This window comes from Mus musculus, chromosome 3 (genome assembly GCF_000001635.26).
Source record: "Mus musculus strain C57BL/6J chromosome 3, GRCm38.p6 C57BL/6J".
In the NCBI taxonomy this organism is placed as follows: domain Eukaryota; kingdom Metazoa; phylum Chordata; class Mammalia; order Rodentia; family Muridae; genus Mus; species Mus musculus.
In genome coordinates, this window is record NC_000069.6 from 69114931 (window position 1) to 69129763 (window position 14833).

The following is a 14833-nucleotide window of genomic DNA, read 5'->3' on the forward strand; positions in this document are numbered from 1 at the left end:
GGCAGACAGGCAGGAAGATTAATAAAGGTCTGCTTTAACTAGGGCAGAGTTTACGACTCAGTTAAATTAGTAACTTAACACACCTTAATTTAATACTAAGACTAAGATAGTAGTTTGTGGATAAATGAATAGTTCACAGCAGGCAAGCAGTATGCTAAAAATACATGCATTCTCACAATCTTACCTTTACTATAATAGGTAAGACCCTAATCTAAATAAAGGAGGTCTCCCTATTATTACTTAAGATTTCAGTCAAAACAAGTACCCCAAAAGGTGGGATCCTAAATTTTTAAGTGTAGAAATGTATTCTTCCCTTGAGTAGAAAAGTGTTAACAAATAGAAAACACTTAGGATTGCCTTTCCCTTCAAACTGAAGGTTTGTTAAGGAAATAAAGCAGTTTACTACAACTCTCGCCCCTAGAAGCTAACTACTCCTGCAAGGTTAACCTAAGCCCAGGGCTGAGAGATCTTGACCTGATGGAATACGAATTAAGCCTATGTTGTCCATTGCTTTTGGGCTCATGCTTATGACAGAATCTCATACACAGATGCTGAATAAATATCTGCAGAACAAATACATACAATAAATAAAGAGACGTAAAAGTCAGTGACAGAGCTGACTGCACAAATTCAACTGTGACTACTGGGTAGGAGAAATTGGCCACCATCCCAACTCATTCTTTTAATTAATCTTTCTTTGTTATCATAATACCATTACTGAAGTTACACTCACATGCCATACAGTTTACTCACTTAAATACGATGCAGTGAATTTTCATGACTGCTATCATTTAACTCCTAGTGACTTTCATCACCACAAACAGCCCTATACCTAAAGCATTTTTTTGATTTCCTCTATCCTAACTTAGCAACCAGTAATTACTTTCTGTCTTCACTGAGTTACTTATTCCAGACATTTAACACTATATTATGAAATATCTGTGTCATCCATACCGTACCACCACCTCCTCAACACATCTTCCAAAATCTTCAGAATTTCTAGACAAGAGTGTCTTTAGAAGCCAGGTGGCATATACCCATACGTACAACCCAGCAATCAGGAGACTGAGGAGGGATATCTTAGGTTAATACATTGGAGGCCAGTCTGGTTTACAAAAGGAGACACTGCTCAAAAAGCATGTCAGCCAAGTGTGGTGGCACATGCCTTTTCAGCCCAGCAGGCAGAGAAACCCCGTTTCAAAACAGCAACAACAACCAACCAAACAAAGAATGTCATTAGAATACTTATATGATGGGCCTATTATGAGCACACTTAGAGATTTGGGACTTCACTTCATCATAATTGTTATCTGCACAATTGTTAGTCAAACCTAGCATGTTGTTCCAGCCAGGGGGCAGAACTTTTTCATCTTTACATCCCAACTTCTGGGCAAGAGAGAGTGCTAAAGTGATCACCAACCACCAATAAACTTAATCATGCCTATGTATGTAAATGATGTGTATAAAATACCCCTCCCACTAACCCTAACAACAATTATCTGGTGTTTTAGGAGCTGAGTATGTAGCTGTACCTGGAGAGCAGTACATTGGCAGAGGTCATGAAAGCTCTGTGGTCCTCCTCATATAACTCTTCCTTCTTCAATTTGGCTGTTCAATTGTAGCCTTTTAGTTCTTTAACTGTTTCCCTGGACTCTGTGAGCTACTTTAGCAAAGTAATTGAACCAGAGGATGGTATTCATGGAAAACTGGATTTATAGCCAGGGGATCAAACAGAAGGCCATACACAGCCTGCGCCTGCAAATAGCATAGGAAAAATGGGGCTTATCTTTGGGGACAAAAGTGTGTGTGTGTGGGGGGGGCAATTTTATGCGAGTAAATCCTAGACAGCTTCTGAAACTGATTTTGAGGACATCTAGCTGATATCTACTAAAAAAAAATGCTTGAGAGATTAATATTTAAAAAATCTCCTTCTCCCAAATTTGTGAAAAAAAAAAAATCTCCCAGATCTGGTGCCAGGAGTTCTGCATGTAGAGCAGTTTTGCTCTATCTGTATTTGTAAATGGGACCGTGGTTTGTTTGCTTTTGACTGACTTCTTACAGGAAGCATAATGTTTTCAAGGTTATATCCATACCTTTCTTATATCAGCACTCATCCCTAGACTGACTCTAATCAAAATGCCAGCTGTTGCTTGGATTTATCTGATTATAAGAACAAGATTTCCCATTATACTTGAACTATTTTCGGCTGGTTCTTTCCCCTAAAACAATTACATAATTTACAATCAGCTCCTTCTGCTTGGAGTTATTGGGCAACTTTCAATTTTAACATCATTAAAAAGACCACATTAGACCACTAGAGAGCCAAGCCACTTGGGTTTTCATAGTATCTACTAAAGAACCAGGTTCAATAACTATGTTGAAATATCAGATTAACATTTTGCTTCTTTTTGTGGACTACCAAAAGCTCAAAGTGGCTAAAGAGGCAGGTCAAATAGGAACAAGGCAGGGTCATCTACAATGACTATGCAGAGACCATTCAATGTAGGGATTCCAGGGTACAACTCTCAAACTGAACTGCTACTTGGAGGAACCACAAACATACTCATTAAACTAAAGCAGGCAATAGAAGCAACAGGGTCAGCTGACACAGCTCAGTTGGGAGACCAATAATGGAAGGATACCAACACAGTATATAACACCTTCCATTTTTGTAAAAGGGAAGAAGAATTTGTTTTGGTTCAAAAGGATACAGTCCGTCATCACAGAGGACATGATGGCTTGGATAAACCCAGTAGGTAGCAGTAAGAAAATTTGCTTTTTTAGTATTAAAAAGTATGTCCATAATCAAATTAGGAAACACTATATTATCATACGATTTTCGGGTTTTGTTAATAAAAATTCAATGAAGTAACAAGTAAAATGTAATTTACATTAATATTACAAGTTTAAAAAAAACCCAAAACAATAAGAAGACAGGGTCTTAATTGTGTATAACAGGTTGGTTTCACCATGTTCCTGTCTGTGGTCTCCTGAGTGGAGCTGAGATTATAGGTGTGCATATCACACAGAGTTTACATTAAGTTTGAAGTAAATTAAATTTATAGTAAAAGTGAAAAGGAACCAAACTTCCTTCTGATACTATTTTCAATAGTCAAGCTACTCATATTAACAGCAAATGTCTATGACTTGAAAATTATTATGGATACTAGACAGTGTGAATTAAAAGTGTTTTCTAATGCTGTAGAGATGGCTCAGTGGTTAAGAGCACTGGCTGATCTACCCAGTTCGATTTCCATCACTCACATGGCCCCTTACAGCCATCTGTAACTCTAGTCCCAGGCAATCTGATGCCCTATTCAGACACTGTACACATGTGGTAGGTACACAGACATATGTGAAGGCAAAACACCCATACCCATAAGACAAAACAAAAAACTGGTTAAACTTACAATCTTGTGGGAAAGCAGCAAAAAAATCTACATAAAACATTAACCCGGGTGGTAGTGGCAGCATATTCACTAAAATCCCCGCACTCTGGGAGGCAGTCAGGTGGATAGGATATACTGAATGAGTTCCAGCACAGCCAGGGCTGTACAGAGAAAACAACAACAACAAAAAAGAACCCAGTCTCAAAACACAAGAAAGCCTGATGATCTGAGACAGATTCCCCAAACCCACCTGCTAGAAAGGGACACTCAACTCTTTCAAATTGTCCACTGATATAAACAATGCTTAGAGTCTTTTGTAATTAAGTGACAGTTATCTGTATCAAAAGCAATGCTAATAAATTATAAATGTGATATAAAAGTATGGTTCACAGGGTCAGGGGTCCTGAGACATTTTAAAACAAAATTTTAAAGGTCAAAACTATCTTCCTGACAAAACATACATTAATATGTGTTAATGTATGGGAACACATATGCATGTTAGCACTGCACTGATGCCAAAGGGTTAAAACTGCTAGTGCTCTAGCATAAACTAAGATAAACCAGCATTATGCTGTAATGGTGTCATTGTATTTCAGTTAGGCCAAGTTACTGGAGAATGTCCTTGGGCCTGGAGAATGACTCAGCAGTTAAAATCTCGGGCTGCTCTTCCAAAGGAATTGAGTTCAATTCTCAGTACCCACACAGCTACTTATAACCATCTGCCACTCCAATCCCAGGGGATCCAACTCCCTCTTCCGGCTTTCAGCAGCACCAAGCATACACAGTGCACAGACATACATGGAGAAGAAGCACTCATACTTTTTGATGCCAGGTATGGGATCTTTAATTTCAGCACTTGGGCGGTGAGGCCAGACTGATCTACATAGTGAATTCTAGGCCAGGGAGGGCTACTTGACAGGTTACAAGCCAGCAAAGGCTACACAGTGAGACCTTGCCTTAATACATACATACATACATACATACATACATACATACATACATACACACACACACACACACACACACACACATGCAAACACACACATACACAGAGAACATTTATCAACCATTCCTGCAGCAATATCTATAATCATATGTAGAAAAAAAAAAGTACTTGGACAATTAGGTTGTGAATTGAACTATTTTTTTTTTCCCCAAGAAAGAGCATTTTCACTTGAAAGAATGACAGAGAAATTATGGTTATTTTGATTTAGTGTCTGGCAGATTTAGTAAGTCTATGGCTTAAAGGAAAACAATCTATAGTATTTACTGCTAATGATTAAAATGTGGGTTTTCAAGTAAAGATTAGTTTTAGAAAACTATGTCCACGACTATGAGCTTGACAAGTTTTGAACAATAGTGATTTTTCTGAATTGTAATAATATCAACTGTGAATTTTCTTTTTTTCTTTCATTCTTTCTTCTCCTTAATTTTATTAAAAAAAAAATTCTTAGGTTGGGAGGAAATCTTTTCATTGTATAACAAACTGTGTCAGCATTTGGAAGATCTGAGTAACTTCAGTCTGGTTTTGTCAGTGGGATGTTTTCCAAATAACTCAATACATGTAACAAAACCATGAAGAGATATATTTGAAGTGTAAGTCAGACTAGTGTCTGTGGTTCAATCAATATTTAACTTAACAATGTAAGGAGTACACTGATACAGCTTCAGACAAATGCCAACCAATCCTTACGAAATAATCATCCCTGGAGCTATACCATAGTATCATTAAGTATCCTAAAAGGTAAATGCTTTTTTAAAAACCCTTATCTGTATGCTAAATTCAGAAATTGATATGGAGATACATACATATCTTCTCTTAAAGATGGAAAAAAGTTAAATATGAACATTCTTTTCATTAAATAATTTTGGTTTGGGGAAGCCAAGTTAGTTTCCATTAATATTTCTTCTATCCATTAAAACACAAAACAAAACAAAACTTTGAGGTGTTGGTTTCTCTTTTCCATCACAAGGGTCTCAGGGATTGAACCAGGTCATTGGGCTTGACAGCAAACACTTTTGCCTGCTGAGTTATCTTGTCAGTACAACATTTAGAAAGTACTATTTCAGCCCCACATGGCCTTTAATCCCACCACCCAGGAGGCAGAGACAGGTGGATCTATGAGTTCAAGGCTAGCCTGTTCCACAGCCATGGCTACAAAAAGAAACCCTGCCTTGGAAAAACAAACAAACACCCCAAAAAGTACTGATTCTAATTTCCAAATTGGAAAAAATTGAAAAAGATCCACAAATTAAAAACTAAAAGTCTGTAATGAGTTTTGAACCTCAAACATCTACAGACAGACTTCTGAACTAAAACAAGACTTCTTCCTTCCTCCTCTTCCTCCTCCTTTCTCTTCTTCCTCCTCTTCAGTCTTACCAAAGGCCAGTCTGACTTCAAACTCACAGCAATTCTCCTGCCTCAGCCTGAGCCTGTTCAGAAAAGATTGCCTGGGACTGGAATTACGAATGAACACGAGGAGCCATGTGGGTGACAGGAACTGAACCAGAATGAGGACAACCAAGTCCTCTTAACCACTGAGTCGCTGCTCCTGCCTCAGCAAACATTTTGAATTCACACAGGTTAGTAGCCAGAATGACTCTTATGTCATAGACATTTGCTGGTAATATGAGCAGCTTGACTAGTGAAAATGTTAAACTCTATACGTGCTTCTAAGTATGTGCCACCATGCCATGGCCAGCTCTGTTGTATTTTGTAGGTGCCGCTCAATATTCTCACAGCACTGTCTAGCAGACGGAGTCTTCCTGAACGCTGACTTTACCAAATCTAAATGGAAAGCAGGTAAGTTTTTAGTGTTAGAAGTTCATAAATGATACAAAATTCCAAAACTCTCTGTGCAGAAAGCAATAGTAATGCCTCACCTATAAAATATGCTAGTAGTGCATTAGGCTGAGAAAAATTAAAGATAATAGGATATAGTATTAAAAATAAAGACTTTGATACACACCTGAGATAAAAATCAATCTCTTGACTGTTAAGTCAGAAGCACAAATTTCTTTTTAATTTTCAAAATTGAGATGAATTAAAAGTTAAACATAACTGAAATAGGTGCTCATTCAAGACTGCTCCTGCCTCTGACCAACACTAAACCAGAAAGCCATCAAATCAGCAATGCATGTCAAATTTTTATTATGCACTCTCATTCAGTATAGGCCTCAAGTAAATGTCCACTACCCCAGAAAACACTGAAAATATTTTAGTAACCAACAACCTCTGTCAGGAATAGCTATCCATGGAGCTGGAGAGATGGCTCAACAACTAAAGGCATTAGTTGCTTTTCCAGGACCCTCATGATGGCTTATAACCACTTTTAAACCCAGATCCAGGGAATATGACACTGTCCTCTAGCCCCAGCAAACAACAGGCACACATGCACTACACAGACATACATGCAGGCAAAATATCCATACACATAAAATAAAAATGCTAAAAAAAAAAACCCCATCAAAACAAAAAACCCAAACAACTATATTAAGGGTGTAGTGGTAGTGAGGAATGTCCTTAATCCTAGCACTTCAAAGGTAGAGGCAGGCAGATCTCTGTGGGTTCAAGGCCAGTTTGATCTATACAACAAATTCCAGGTTAGCTAGGGCTACACTGTGAGATCCTGTCTAAAAATAAAAAACACCCAAAAGGAAATGATTATATTAGAAAGCACAAGAACTTGGGCTCAACTGCCCCCCAAAACTAAACCAAAACAAGTATCCACATATGCATTTTTCCTAAAGCTGTTTCATTCTTTCAAAACTACTCATACATTCTTCCCAACAGTGCATATTCATTTGGCATACTAGTAAACTGTGAAAATTATCAATGAAGCAATTCTGAAGTCAGATGTCTTAAAAACTAGAAAAGCTGATAGGAAGCTAAAACAATAATTTAAATCCCAGTACTATTTCTCTCAGAGGTCTCATATTGTCTCACGCATGAGCTATTATTTGAAGAATTAGACAGTAGTTATTTTAAGCACAGTAAGTATGTTCCAAGATTTGTGGTGAGAGAGGTCAGTCTCTAAAGTTATAAGACTTACTAGCTTAGCAATGTTTTTCACTTTGAGCCAACAAAGCTGGTTCCCAAACACAAAACAGCACAGCACCTTTATTAAACCTGTCCAACCTGACTTCATATTTTATACTCAAAATTATGTGGTATTTTAATACTCATACTTAGCATAAGTTGTTTTCACAAGACCTAATTACTTTCTAATATATTTTACATTCTATTTGAACCAGCAAACTTTTAGAATGTTTTTATAAAACCTTTGAAAGTTTACTAGAATGCTACAAAAGAATCCGTCTCTCCTACCAAACTTAGAAACAGATGATCTTAATTTGCTTTGCTTACTCCTGACAAATCTCATTGGCAATTTGGTTACTACCATTTCCTATGTTGTACTATATGACCTTTTTTATGTTAGTGCCTTCAAATTAGCACTGGACAATCCTCTACCACACTACAGGGAAGAAGCCAAACTTTGATGAACATTATCTGGTAACTCCTTAAACAATATTTCAGATAAATATTCACAAACACTTCCTTTGACTTCTGTCTTTCAAAATAAAAAAAAAAAAACCATGACTATTTTTTGAAGTTGGATTGATAGACTGAAAAGTACTAATGAATATTAAATAGAAATCTAGAATCATAAAATTATGACTTCAGAACGGTCACATCATTGTGCCCAATTGCCCTCTAATAGGCAATTCATTGACTCTTTTATGTGCAAAGTTTTATACATATACACACAGAAACAAACAAACAAACAAACACACAGGAAAAACCACACACACAGCTAACAGCAAATACGGAAGCAAGAGATTCAATCATACTGAATCCTATTAAGAGTCCTCTCTCCCCAATAAAAAAGATAAATTATATTGAGTTGTCAGGCATCTCACTAACCTACTAATGGCCACAGCATTCATAAAGCAGATGTTGTGCACTGTCATCTTTGTAGATGAAAAGAATCCTAAGACTTAAACGATTCTTCCAGGTCATACTCAAAGTTAGAGATCAGGTAAAATGAAATTAAACTGGCAGATTTTGTCCTCATTTTAACCAACCTCTTCCCCACATGTTACAGTTACCTAACTCTACATGCAGCTGTAATATTTACACATTTGCTGTCTAATAAGGTAGCGACCATCCACACGACACCATTACTCACCTAGAAGAGAACTGGGCTAAACAGAGAAATAACCTAATGGTAAAATACAAACTGGACTTTGAAAAGTTAGTAAGAAAGGAATCATGTCATGTGAAATATTTCATTTTTAAAGCTGGATTAAATGTTAAAATGGCCTTTAGGATATACTAGGCTAACTCTCGCTGTACAGCAATAGAACTGCCTCCTCCAAAACGTAAATATTAAGACTCAAAAAAAGCAGTATTTTATTATCTGTTACATTTCACATACATTACATATGTAACACAATGCAGTAACTATATCATGTTATATAATGTGTGTGTATATATATAAAATGTATATGCATATATGTATACATACATATTACATACATAACCCAATGCAGTTAGCTATCTGAAGGGGAAGAAAATGTACTAACAGGCTTTGGAAAGATTCAGGCATATAAGTGACAAATAGACTGCCTAGAAGTAATACAAGATGCTTCTGTCTTATTACAAGTACTCATCATCTTTAGAAGCTTTTGTTTTCTTTTGTGGTATTGGGGATCAAACCCAAGGCATCCTACATACTATGATTTACCACTGAACAAGACCCACTTATGTGATCTTGAGTAAGTCACAGAAATAAGATAATTTTTATTTAGTCATGTTATATTTATAGATAGAAAATTAAAATATTCTAATTTCCAATGCACCTACATGAATTCAGTCATTAGTAGTGGCTACAGATATGATCTCAAAATACATCTAATATGCATTTATAGATAATTTAAAATCACCTATCATAGTAGCCAGGTTGATTCAGTATTAATTTATTAGTCTATAGTGGCAAGAAATACAGAGTAAGGGTAAATTACATTTTTGTTTGTTTTTTGTTTTTAAGATAACTTAAAACAGGGTGGTGGCACATGCTTGCAATCCCACAACTAGAGAGAGGGAAGCAGGGATAATGCCAGTAAAAGATAGTGTTCAGGAGGATGAGGGAGAGAGGTTGAGAGTGCAAGGCTCTCCTAGGCTACAAGTACATAATGAGACCTTGTCCAAAAGAAAAGAACAAGAGGGGTGGAAAGGGAGAAAGTAAGTCTGGCAACCCTATAAAAAGTTAGATGCAAAGTTCCAGTATTACCTAGCATTCTAGGTTTGTAGCCAAAAGAAGTAAGACTGTTACACAAGAATGTGTACATAAATGCTTATAGCAATAAGATGTGACCGATAACAAGGGTTAACCATGGTTCTATGAAGATAAACACATAAACACAATGTGCTATAACTATATGCAACAATATTAGTCAGACCTAAGAAAGAAACGTTCTTGTTACAGCATGGATGAATCTTCAAGTCAGGTAGCCACAAAGTATCCTAAAATGTACATTCCATTTACATGAAGCACTCAGAATAGGCAATCAAAACAAACATTGCTTTGGGTTGGAGTAGCTGAGAAAGAGAATCATTGCTAATGACATATATCAGGAGTTCTTCAAAGAGTAGAAAATATTCTAAGATTTGACTTAGGTGCTGATTGTGCAACCATTTAAACACATTACAAACCACTTTATATGGGTGAATTATATAGTATATGAATCACATTTCAAGGAACCTGTTAAAAATTGGTAGCAAAAAAAAATTAGAGATTGTTTGGTTACCTGATGTTTTTCTAAAATTTCTAACTTTGGAGTATTTATCAAATTTATATTCCCTAACTTGTGATTTTTCCCATTCTAGATATTCATATTAGTAAAAATAAATAGGTATTTTTCAACAAGTAAATTTAATGACAACTATGAACTATACATTTAAAAAGTTGGCTTTTGTTACATGTAAATTACTCCAATAAAGAGATTAAATTTGGGAGCTGAAGAAATGGTTCAGTTCTAAGCACTCACATGGCAGCTCCCAGCTGGAAGCAACTCCACTTCCAAAGGATGGGCTCCCTGGCCACAGGGCACACACATGATGCACATACACACACATCCAGACAAAACACCCCTATACACAAATCTAAAAAAAAATTTTTTTTTTTAAATTTCTTCCACTATAAAAAATGATCACAAAGATAAGCATCCTTAACTTTCAAACAATCTCTAAATAGCAACACACACCCTGGGACATACAGTTCTTCTAACGACTGCAATAAGCTAAAAGAGGATAAACTACATTAAAAGACTGACTGGCATTGGGAAAAGTCAACAAAAGTTGCCATCTCTATCCCGAAAATGCTCAAATTCAGGAACCGACCACAGCAGTCTGAAGAAGTTACCAGAACATAAAAGGGGATAAGAAGCTAAAAGCTTGACTTTTTTTTTAAATTCCCTATATTAAAAAAAAAAGTCACAATGGAAAGAAACTGTGTGCTTAATACATCGAACCTTGGAAGCAACTGTGTCTATGACAACGAAGCCTTCTTCCCCCCTTTAAAATAATACGTGATGGTGTCAGTCCATAGCCTACCGGATTCCTCACTGCCACCACCACCAGGAGGTGGAGAGAAAGGATACCGAGAAGACTAGGGGATGACAGCTTTGTATAACCCTTTGGACTTTTCTATGTAAGAATGCAAACTGGTGGTCTCTTCTCAGAGAGGAGTAAAAAGATCTGTGGACAAGCTCAAATAAGGCGGTGGAGGCAGGTGATCTTTTGACTGGAAAGGGACACATCGTGAGCCACATCTTTGAATCAGCTAGGACCAAACTGAAACCCAGGCCGCTGGAAGGCACTGCTTAGCATCACCAGGACCGCCTCTCGCGGCGGGGGTGGCTTTTTTTTCTTTCTTTCTTTCTTTCTTTCTTTCTTTTTCTCCAGCGGAGAAGTTGACTCCTGTAGTTTGGACATTGAAGTAAAACCAGAGTCGGGGCGATTAGGAAAACCTGCATGTGGAGGCGTCTCGGGCCCGGAGAAGTTCCGAGGTCGCCGCTCGCTCCCCCATCGCCCTCCACCCGCGACGCTTGGCGTCGGGGGCTCGAGCAGAGCCTGAGCTTCCGCCGCTGCGGGGCCTCCGCCGCGGCTGATATGCCCGCCGCCCTCACCCGTGTCTGGCCGGCTCGACAGGACAGGCCTAGGCCGCACCCGGCGGGCCCCGGCGCTGTCGCCGGCGGAGGCGGAGCAGGCCCGGCACAAACTTCCCGGCGCGGCGCCCGCGTCACGGCCGCTCGCCCGCCCGCCCAGCGCCATGCCGGCCGCCGCGCCCGCCCGACTCCGTACGCACCCCGCGTCCCGCCGGGGGCCGGAGGCCGCGGACCCCACTGTACCTCCAAGTCACGGCCTTTGTTCTTAAAATTCTTGAGCCGTTGGTTGTCCAATTTCTCGTTGTCCGCCATGGCCGGGCCGGCGACTCTCCCCACCCGCCCGGGCCCCGCGGGATCCGCCCCAACCACCGCGCCGCACAGACGCTCCCAGGAAGCCGGCCGCCGCCTGCGTCGCCCGCCCGTCCGCTCGCTTCCTCTCGCCCGCCGGGCCTCCGCTTCCTGGCTGGCCTCTCCTGCCCTGAGCTCGGGTACCACAGCAGCTCTGGCGAAGACGACTGCGGGGCCAGCGGCGGCGGCGGCAACGGCGGCGGAATGTGCTGCCGGCTGAGAGGGGGAGGCAGCCTCGATCTGAGGGCCCGGCTTTACGGCCACGCCCATCGCCGCCAACCCGGTCCGCCGATTGGCCGGCCGGGCTCCGGAGTGCTTAGCCAATCAAAAGGGACGATGGAGAGCGGGGGACGGAAGAGCGAAAGGAAAGGGGAAGGGAGAGTCTGGGGCAGGAAAGGGACGGGGCGCAGGAGCTTGGGAGGGGAGGGGTCACGCGCGGAGGGAGAAACCCGAGGCAGCCGAAGAGCAGCAGATCCGGGAGCGGGCGGGGATGGGCAGGGTGTAGTGGTCCTGGTTATGGTGGGATGATTCCCGGGGTGGCTTTAGATGTTGGGGTTCTGAACTTCGTTCTTTTCTCCCCCGGTGTTACTTGAGCGCTTCATTCACTTTGGAAGGCAAAGAGGTGTGTCTAAGCTACATGTGAAGTCCTAAACCCTGAGTCCTGTTCTGGGAACTGCGAACCAACCTAGGACCCGGCATCGTGGCTAGGACTGACTACGGTGATGTGCATTCTGAAAACTGAAGGGAAAGCTAGAGGGACCCGGTAGGAAAAGGAAGGTAGAAGGTTCGCAACAGGTAGAAACTTGAGAAAAATTGGTCCTTCCCTAATACCCCCATTTTGAGCAGTTTCTCTTGGGAAATTAAACTGCTTGATCACAAAGTATTAATTTATAGAGAATGACGACTATGAGCCATGACATAGCAAATGCAACATTGTGACTCTTGATAAAGGAAGTTAATCCCAAAGAAACCTCTTAACCAGGAACATTGTAACCAAAGGCGGATGTAAAACAGGTACAAAAGAGCCTCTCAAATTTTTCAGAATCGCTCCGGGCCGGTGACTCGGTTTGTAATCGTAGCTACTGGGCAAGAGGAGGAGCTGTTAAAGTAGCCCAAGAGCAAGGCCAGCCAGAGCAAGAGTCCAAAGCCACTTCGAGCAGTTTAGTGACACTTCCCCTCTTCTCTTGCGGGTTCATCTCAAGATAAATTAATAATAATAATAATAATAATAATAATAATAATAATAGAAATACAACTCATTGGAAGAAGCTAATTATGCTGGAGGCCCTAGGCTCAGAAAAGAGAGTGAGGACATGTTTTCAAAACTATATTTAAGCTGAGCATAGTGATCCACACGTTAAATCTAGCAAAGGCAGGTGGAGATGAGTTTGAGGCCAGCTGAGCTACATCATAATACCCTGTCTAAAAACAAACAAATGTGTGTGTTCATTTATCAATTATTAGTTCCCCAAATTGTGTGGTTTTTGTGAAGCAGTGGCAGTTCAGAGTCAGAAGGAAGAGGAAAGCTAAATGTGTCTGAACTTGGCAAAAAACTCTATTACAAAACCCTTTGGGAACATTTGGCTTCTGGTTCTTTCTGGTATATTTTGTTTGGGCAGAACCACATGCAGAAATGAATGTTTAGGATGCGAATATTTTATAAACCCCTTATATAAAGTCAAAGGAGGATGCTTTTGTAAGGTATAATACAAAGACAATGGGTTCAACAAGATAAAGGATTGAGTTCTTTTGGGAATGGGGGATAAAGAGAACTGCAGGATAGGAGCCTCTTGAAGATAACTTATAATGGAATGGTGGGAACAACCCTTTAGATACAAAGTAATGCCTTCCAAATAAGTCTTTGGTATTTTGTATACTTTCTGCTGGGCTTGGCGAACAAGCATTTTGGAAGTAATTCACACTGAGGGTTAACTTGAATGTAAGTTGAATTCAGAACTTAAAATTCAGATGAAGTTCATTATGTGTGTGTGGCATGTCGGCATATTCAGGTATACACATCTTTGTGCAAATGAGGACAAAACAAGATATCCTACATTGTTATTGCGCTCCACCTTATGGCCCGAGACAAGGTTTCTCACTGAATCAAAAGCTCACCATCGAAGATGTGCTTGCTGCCTTGTCTGCTTACCACCTCCTCCCAGTGCTGGGATCTCAGGCATACACACCTGCACTGGCTTTGCTGGGGAACCAACTCAGGTTCCCATACTTGGAGACTCTCTCCCTCATATAGTTTTATTCTCCAAAGATTGATTTAGTTGAGGTGATACTGAATTTACACGCTAGAGCACTAGTATATTTTAAAATATGACTAAGCCAGTTATAGTTGTGTATTCTACAATCCCAGAGCACTAGTATATTTTAAAATATGACTAAGCCAGTTATAGTTGTGTATTCTACAATCCCAGACTTATGGAACTTGGGCAGTAAGCTTCAGAATTCTGAAGCCAGTCCAGATACACTGAGAGACACTGTGTCCTAAAGCAAATCCATGAGATCTAAATGTGGCAAACCGTGCCTGTAATGTCAGCACTTGGAAATATGAGTCTGAATTCTATGTGAGACTAGGCTACAGAGCTAGAACCTGTCTCAAAAATAAAATGAAACAAAGGAAGGGTGGATTTAGGATAAGAACATTTTGGTGTAAGGATGGAGAGAGGGAGGGAGAGAGAGGAGGATTTTTTGTCTTAAGGGTTTGTGATTATGTGATCAAAATGAGAATGGCACATAGTATTATTAAGTAAAGGAAAGAAGGAGTTTTATACATTGCTAGATCTTTCTAAAATATAATTTGTGTTTGTTACAGTTGGGCTGATTCAGGAGAGAAAAATATTGAATCATAGCCAGTCACTATAGTTTGTGTATACTATGTCAAATGTTCATGTATTGAACCTTGGTTACCTGTCTTA

The 14833-nt window shown here is 39.8% G+C and overlaps 1 protein-coding gene across 1 annotated transcript in view; it reads right to left on the bottom strand.

Moving 5' to 3' along the window:
* The window catches only part of Kpna4 (karyopherin (importin) alpha 4), a 54872-nt gene extending 42710 nt beyond the window's left edge, over positions 1–12162 (bottom strand). The window contains exon 1 of the mRNA NM_008467.4: positions 11802–12162. Coding sequence (NP_032493.1) covers positions 11802–11870 — 69 coding nt within the window. The 5' untranslated portion in view covers positions 11871–12162. The remainder of the gene's footprint in view (positions 1–11801) is intronic.
* Between the last annotated feature and the right edge of the window lie 2671 nt (positions 12163–14833).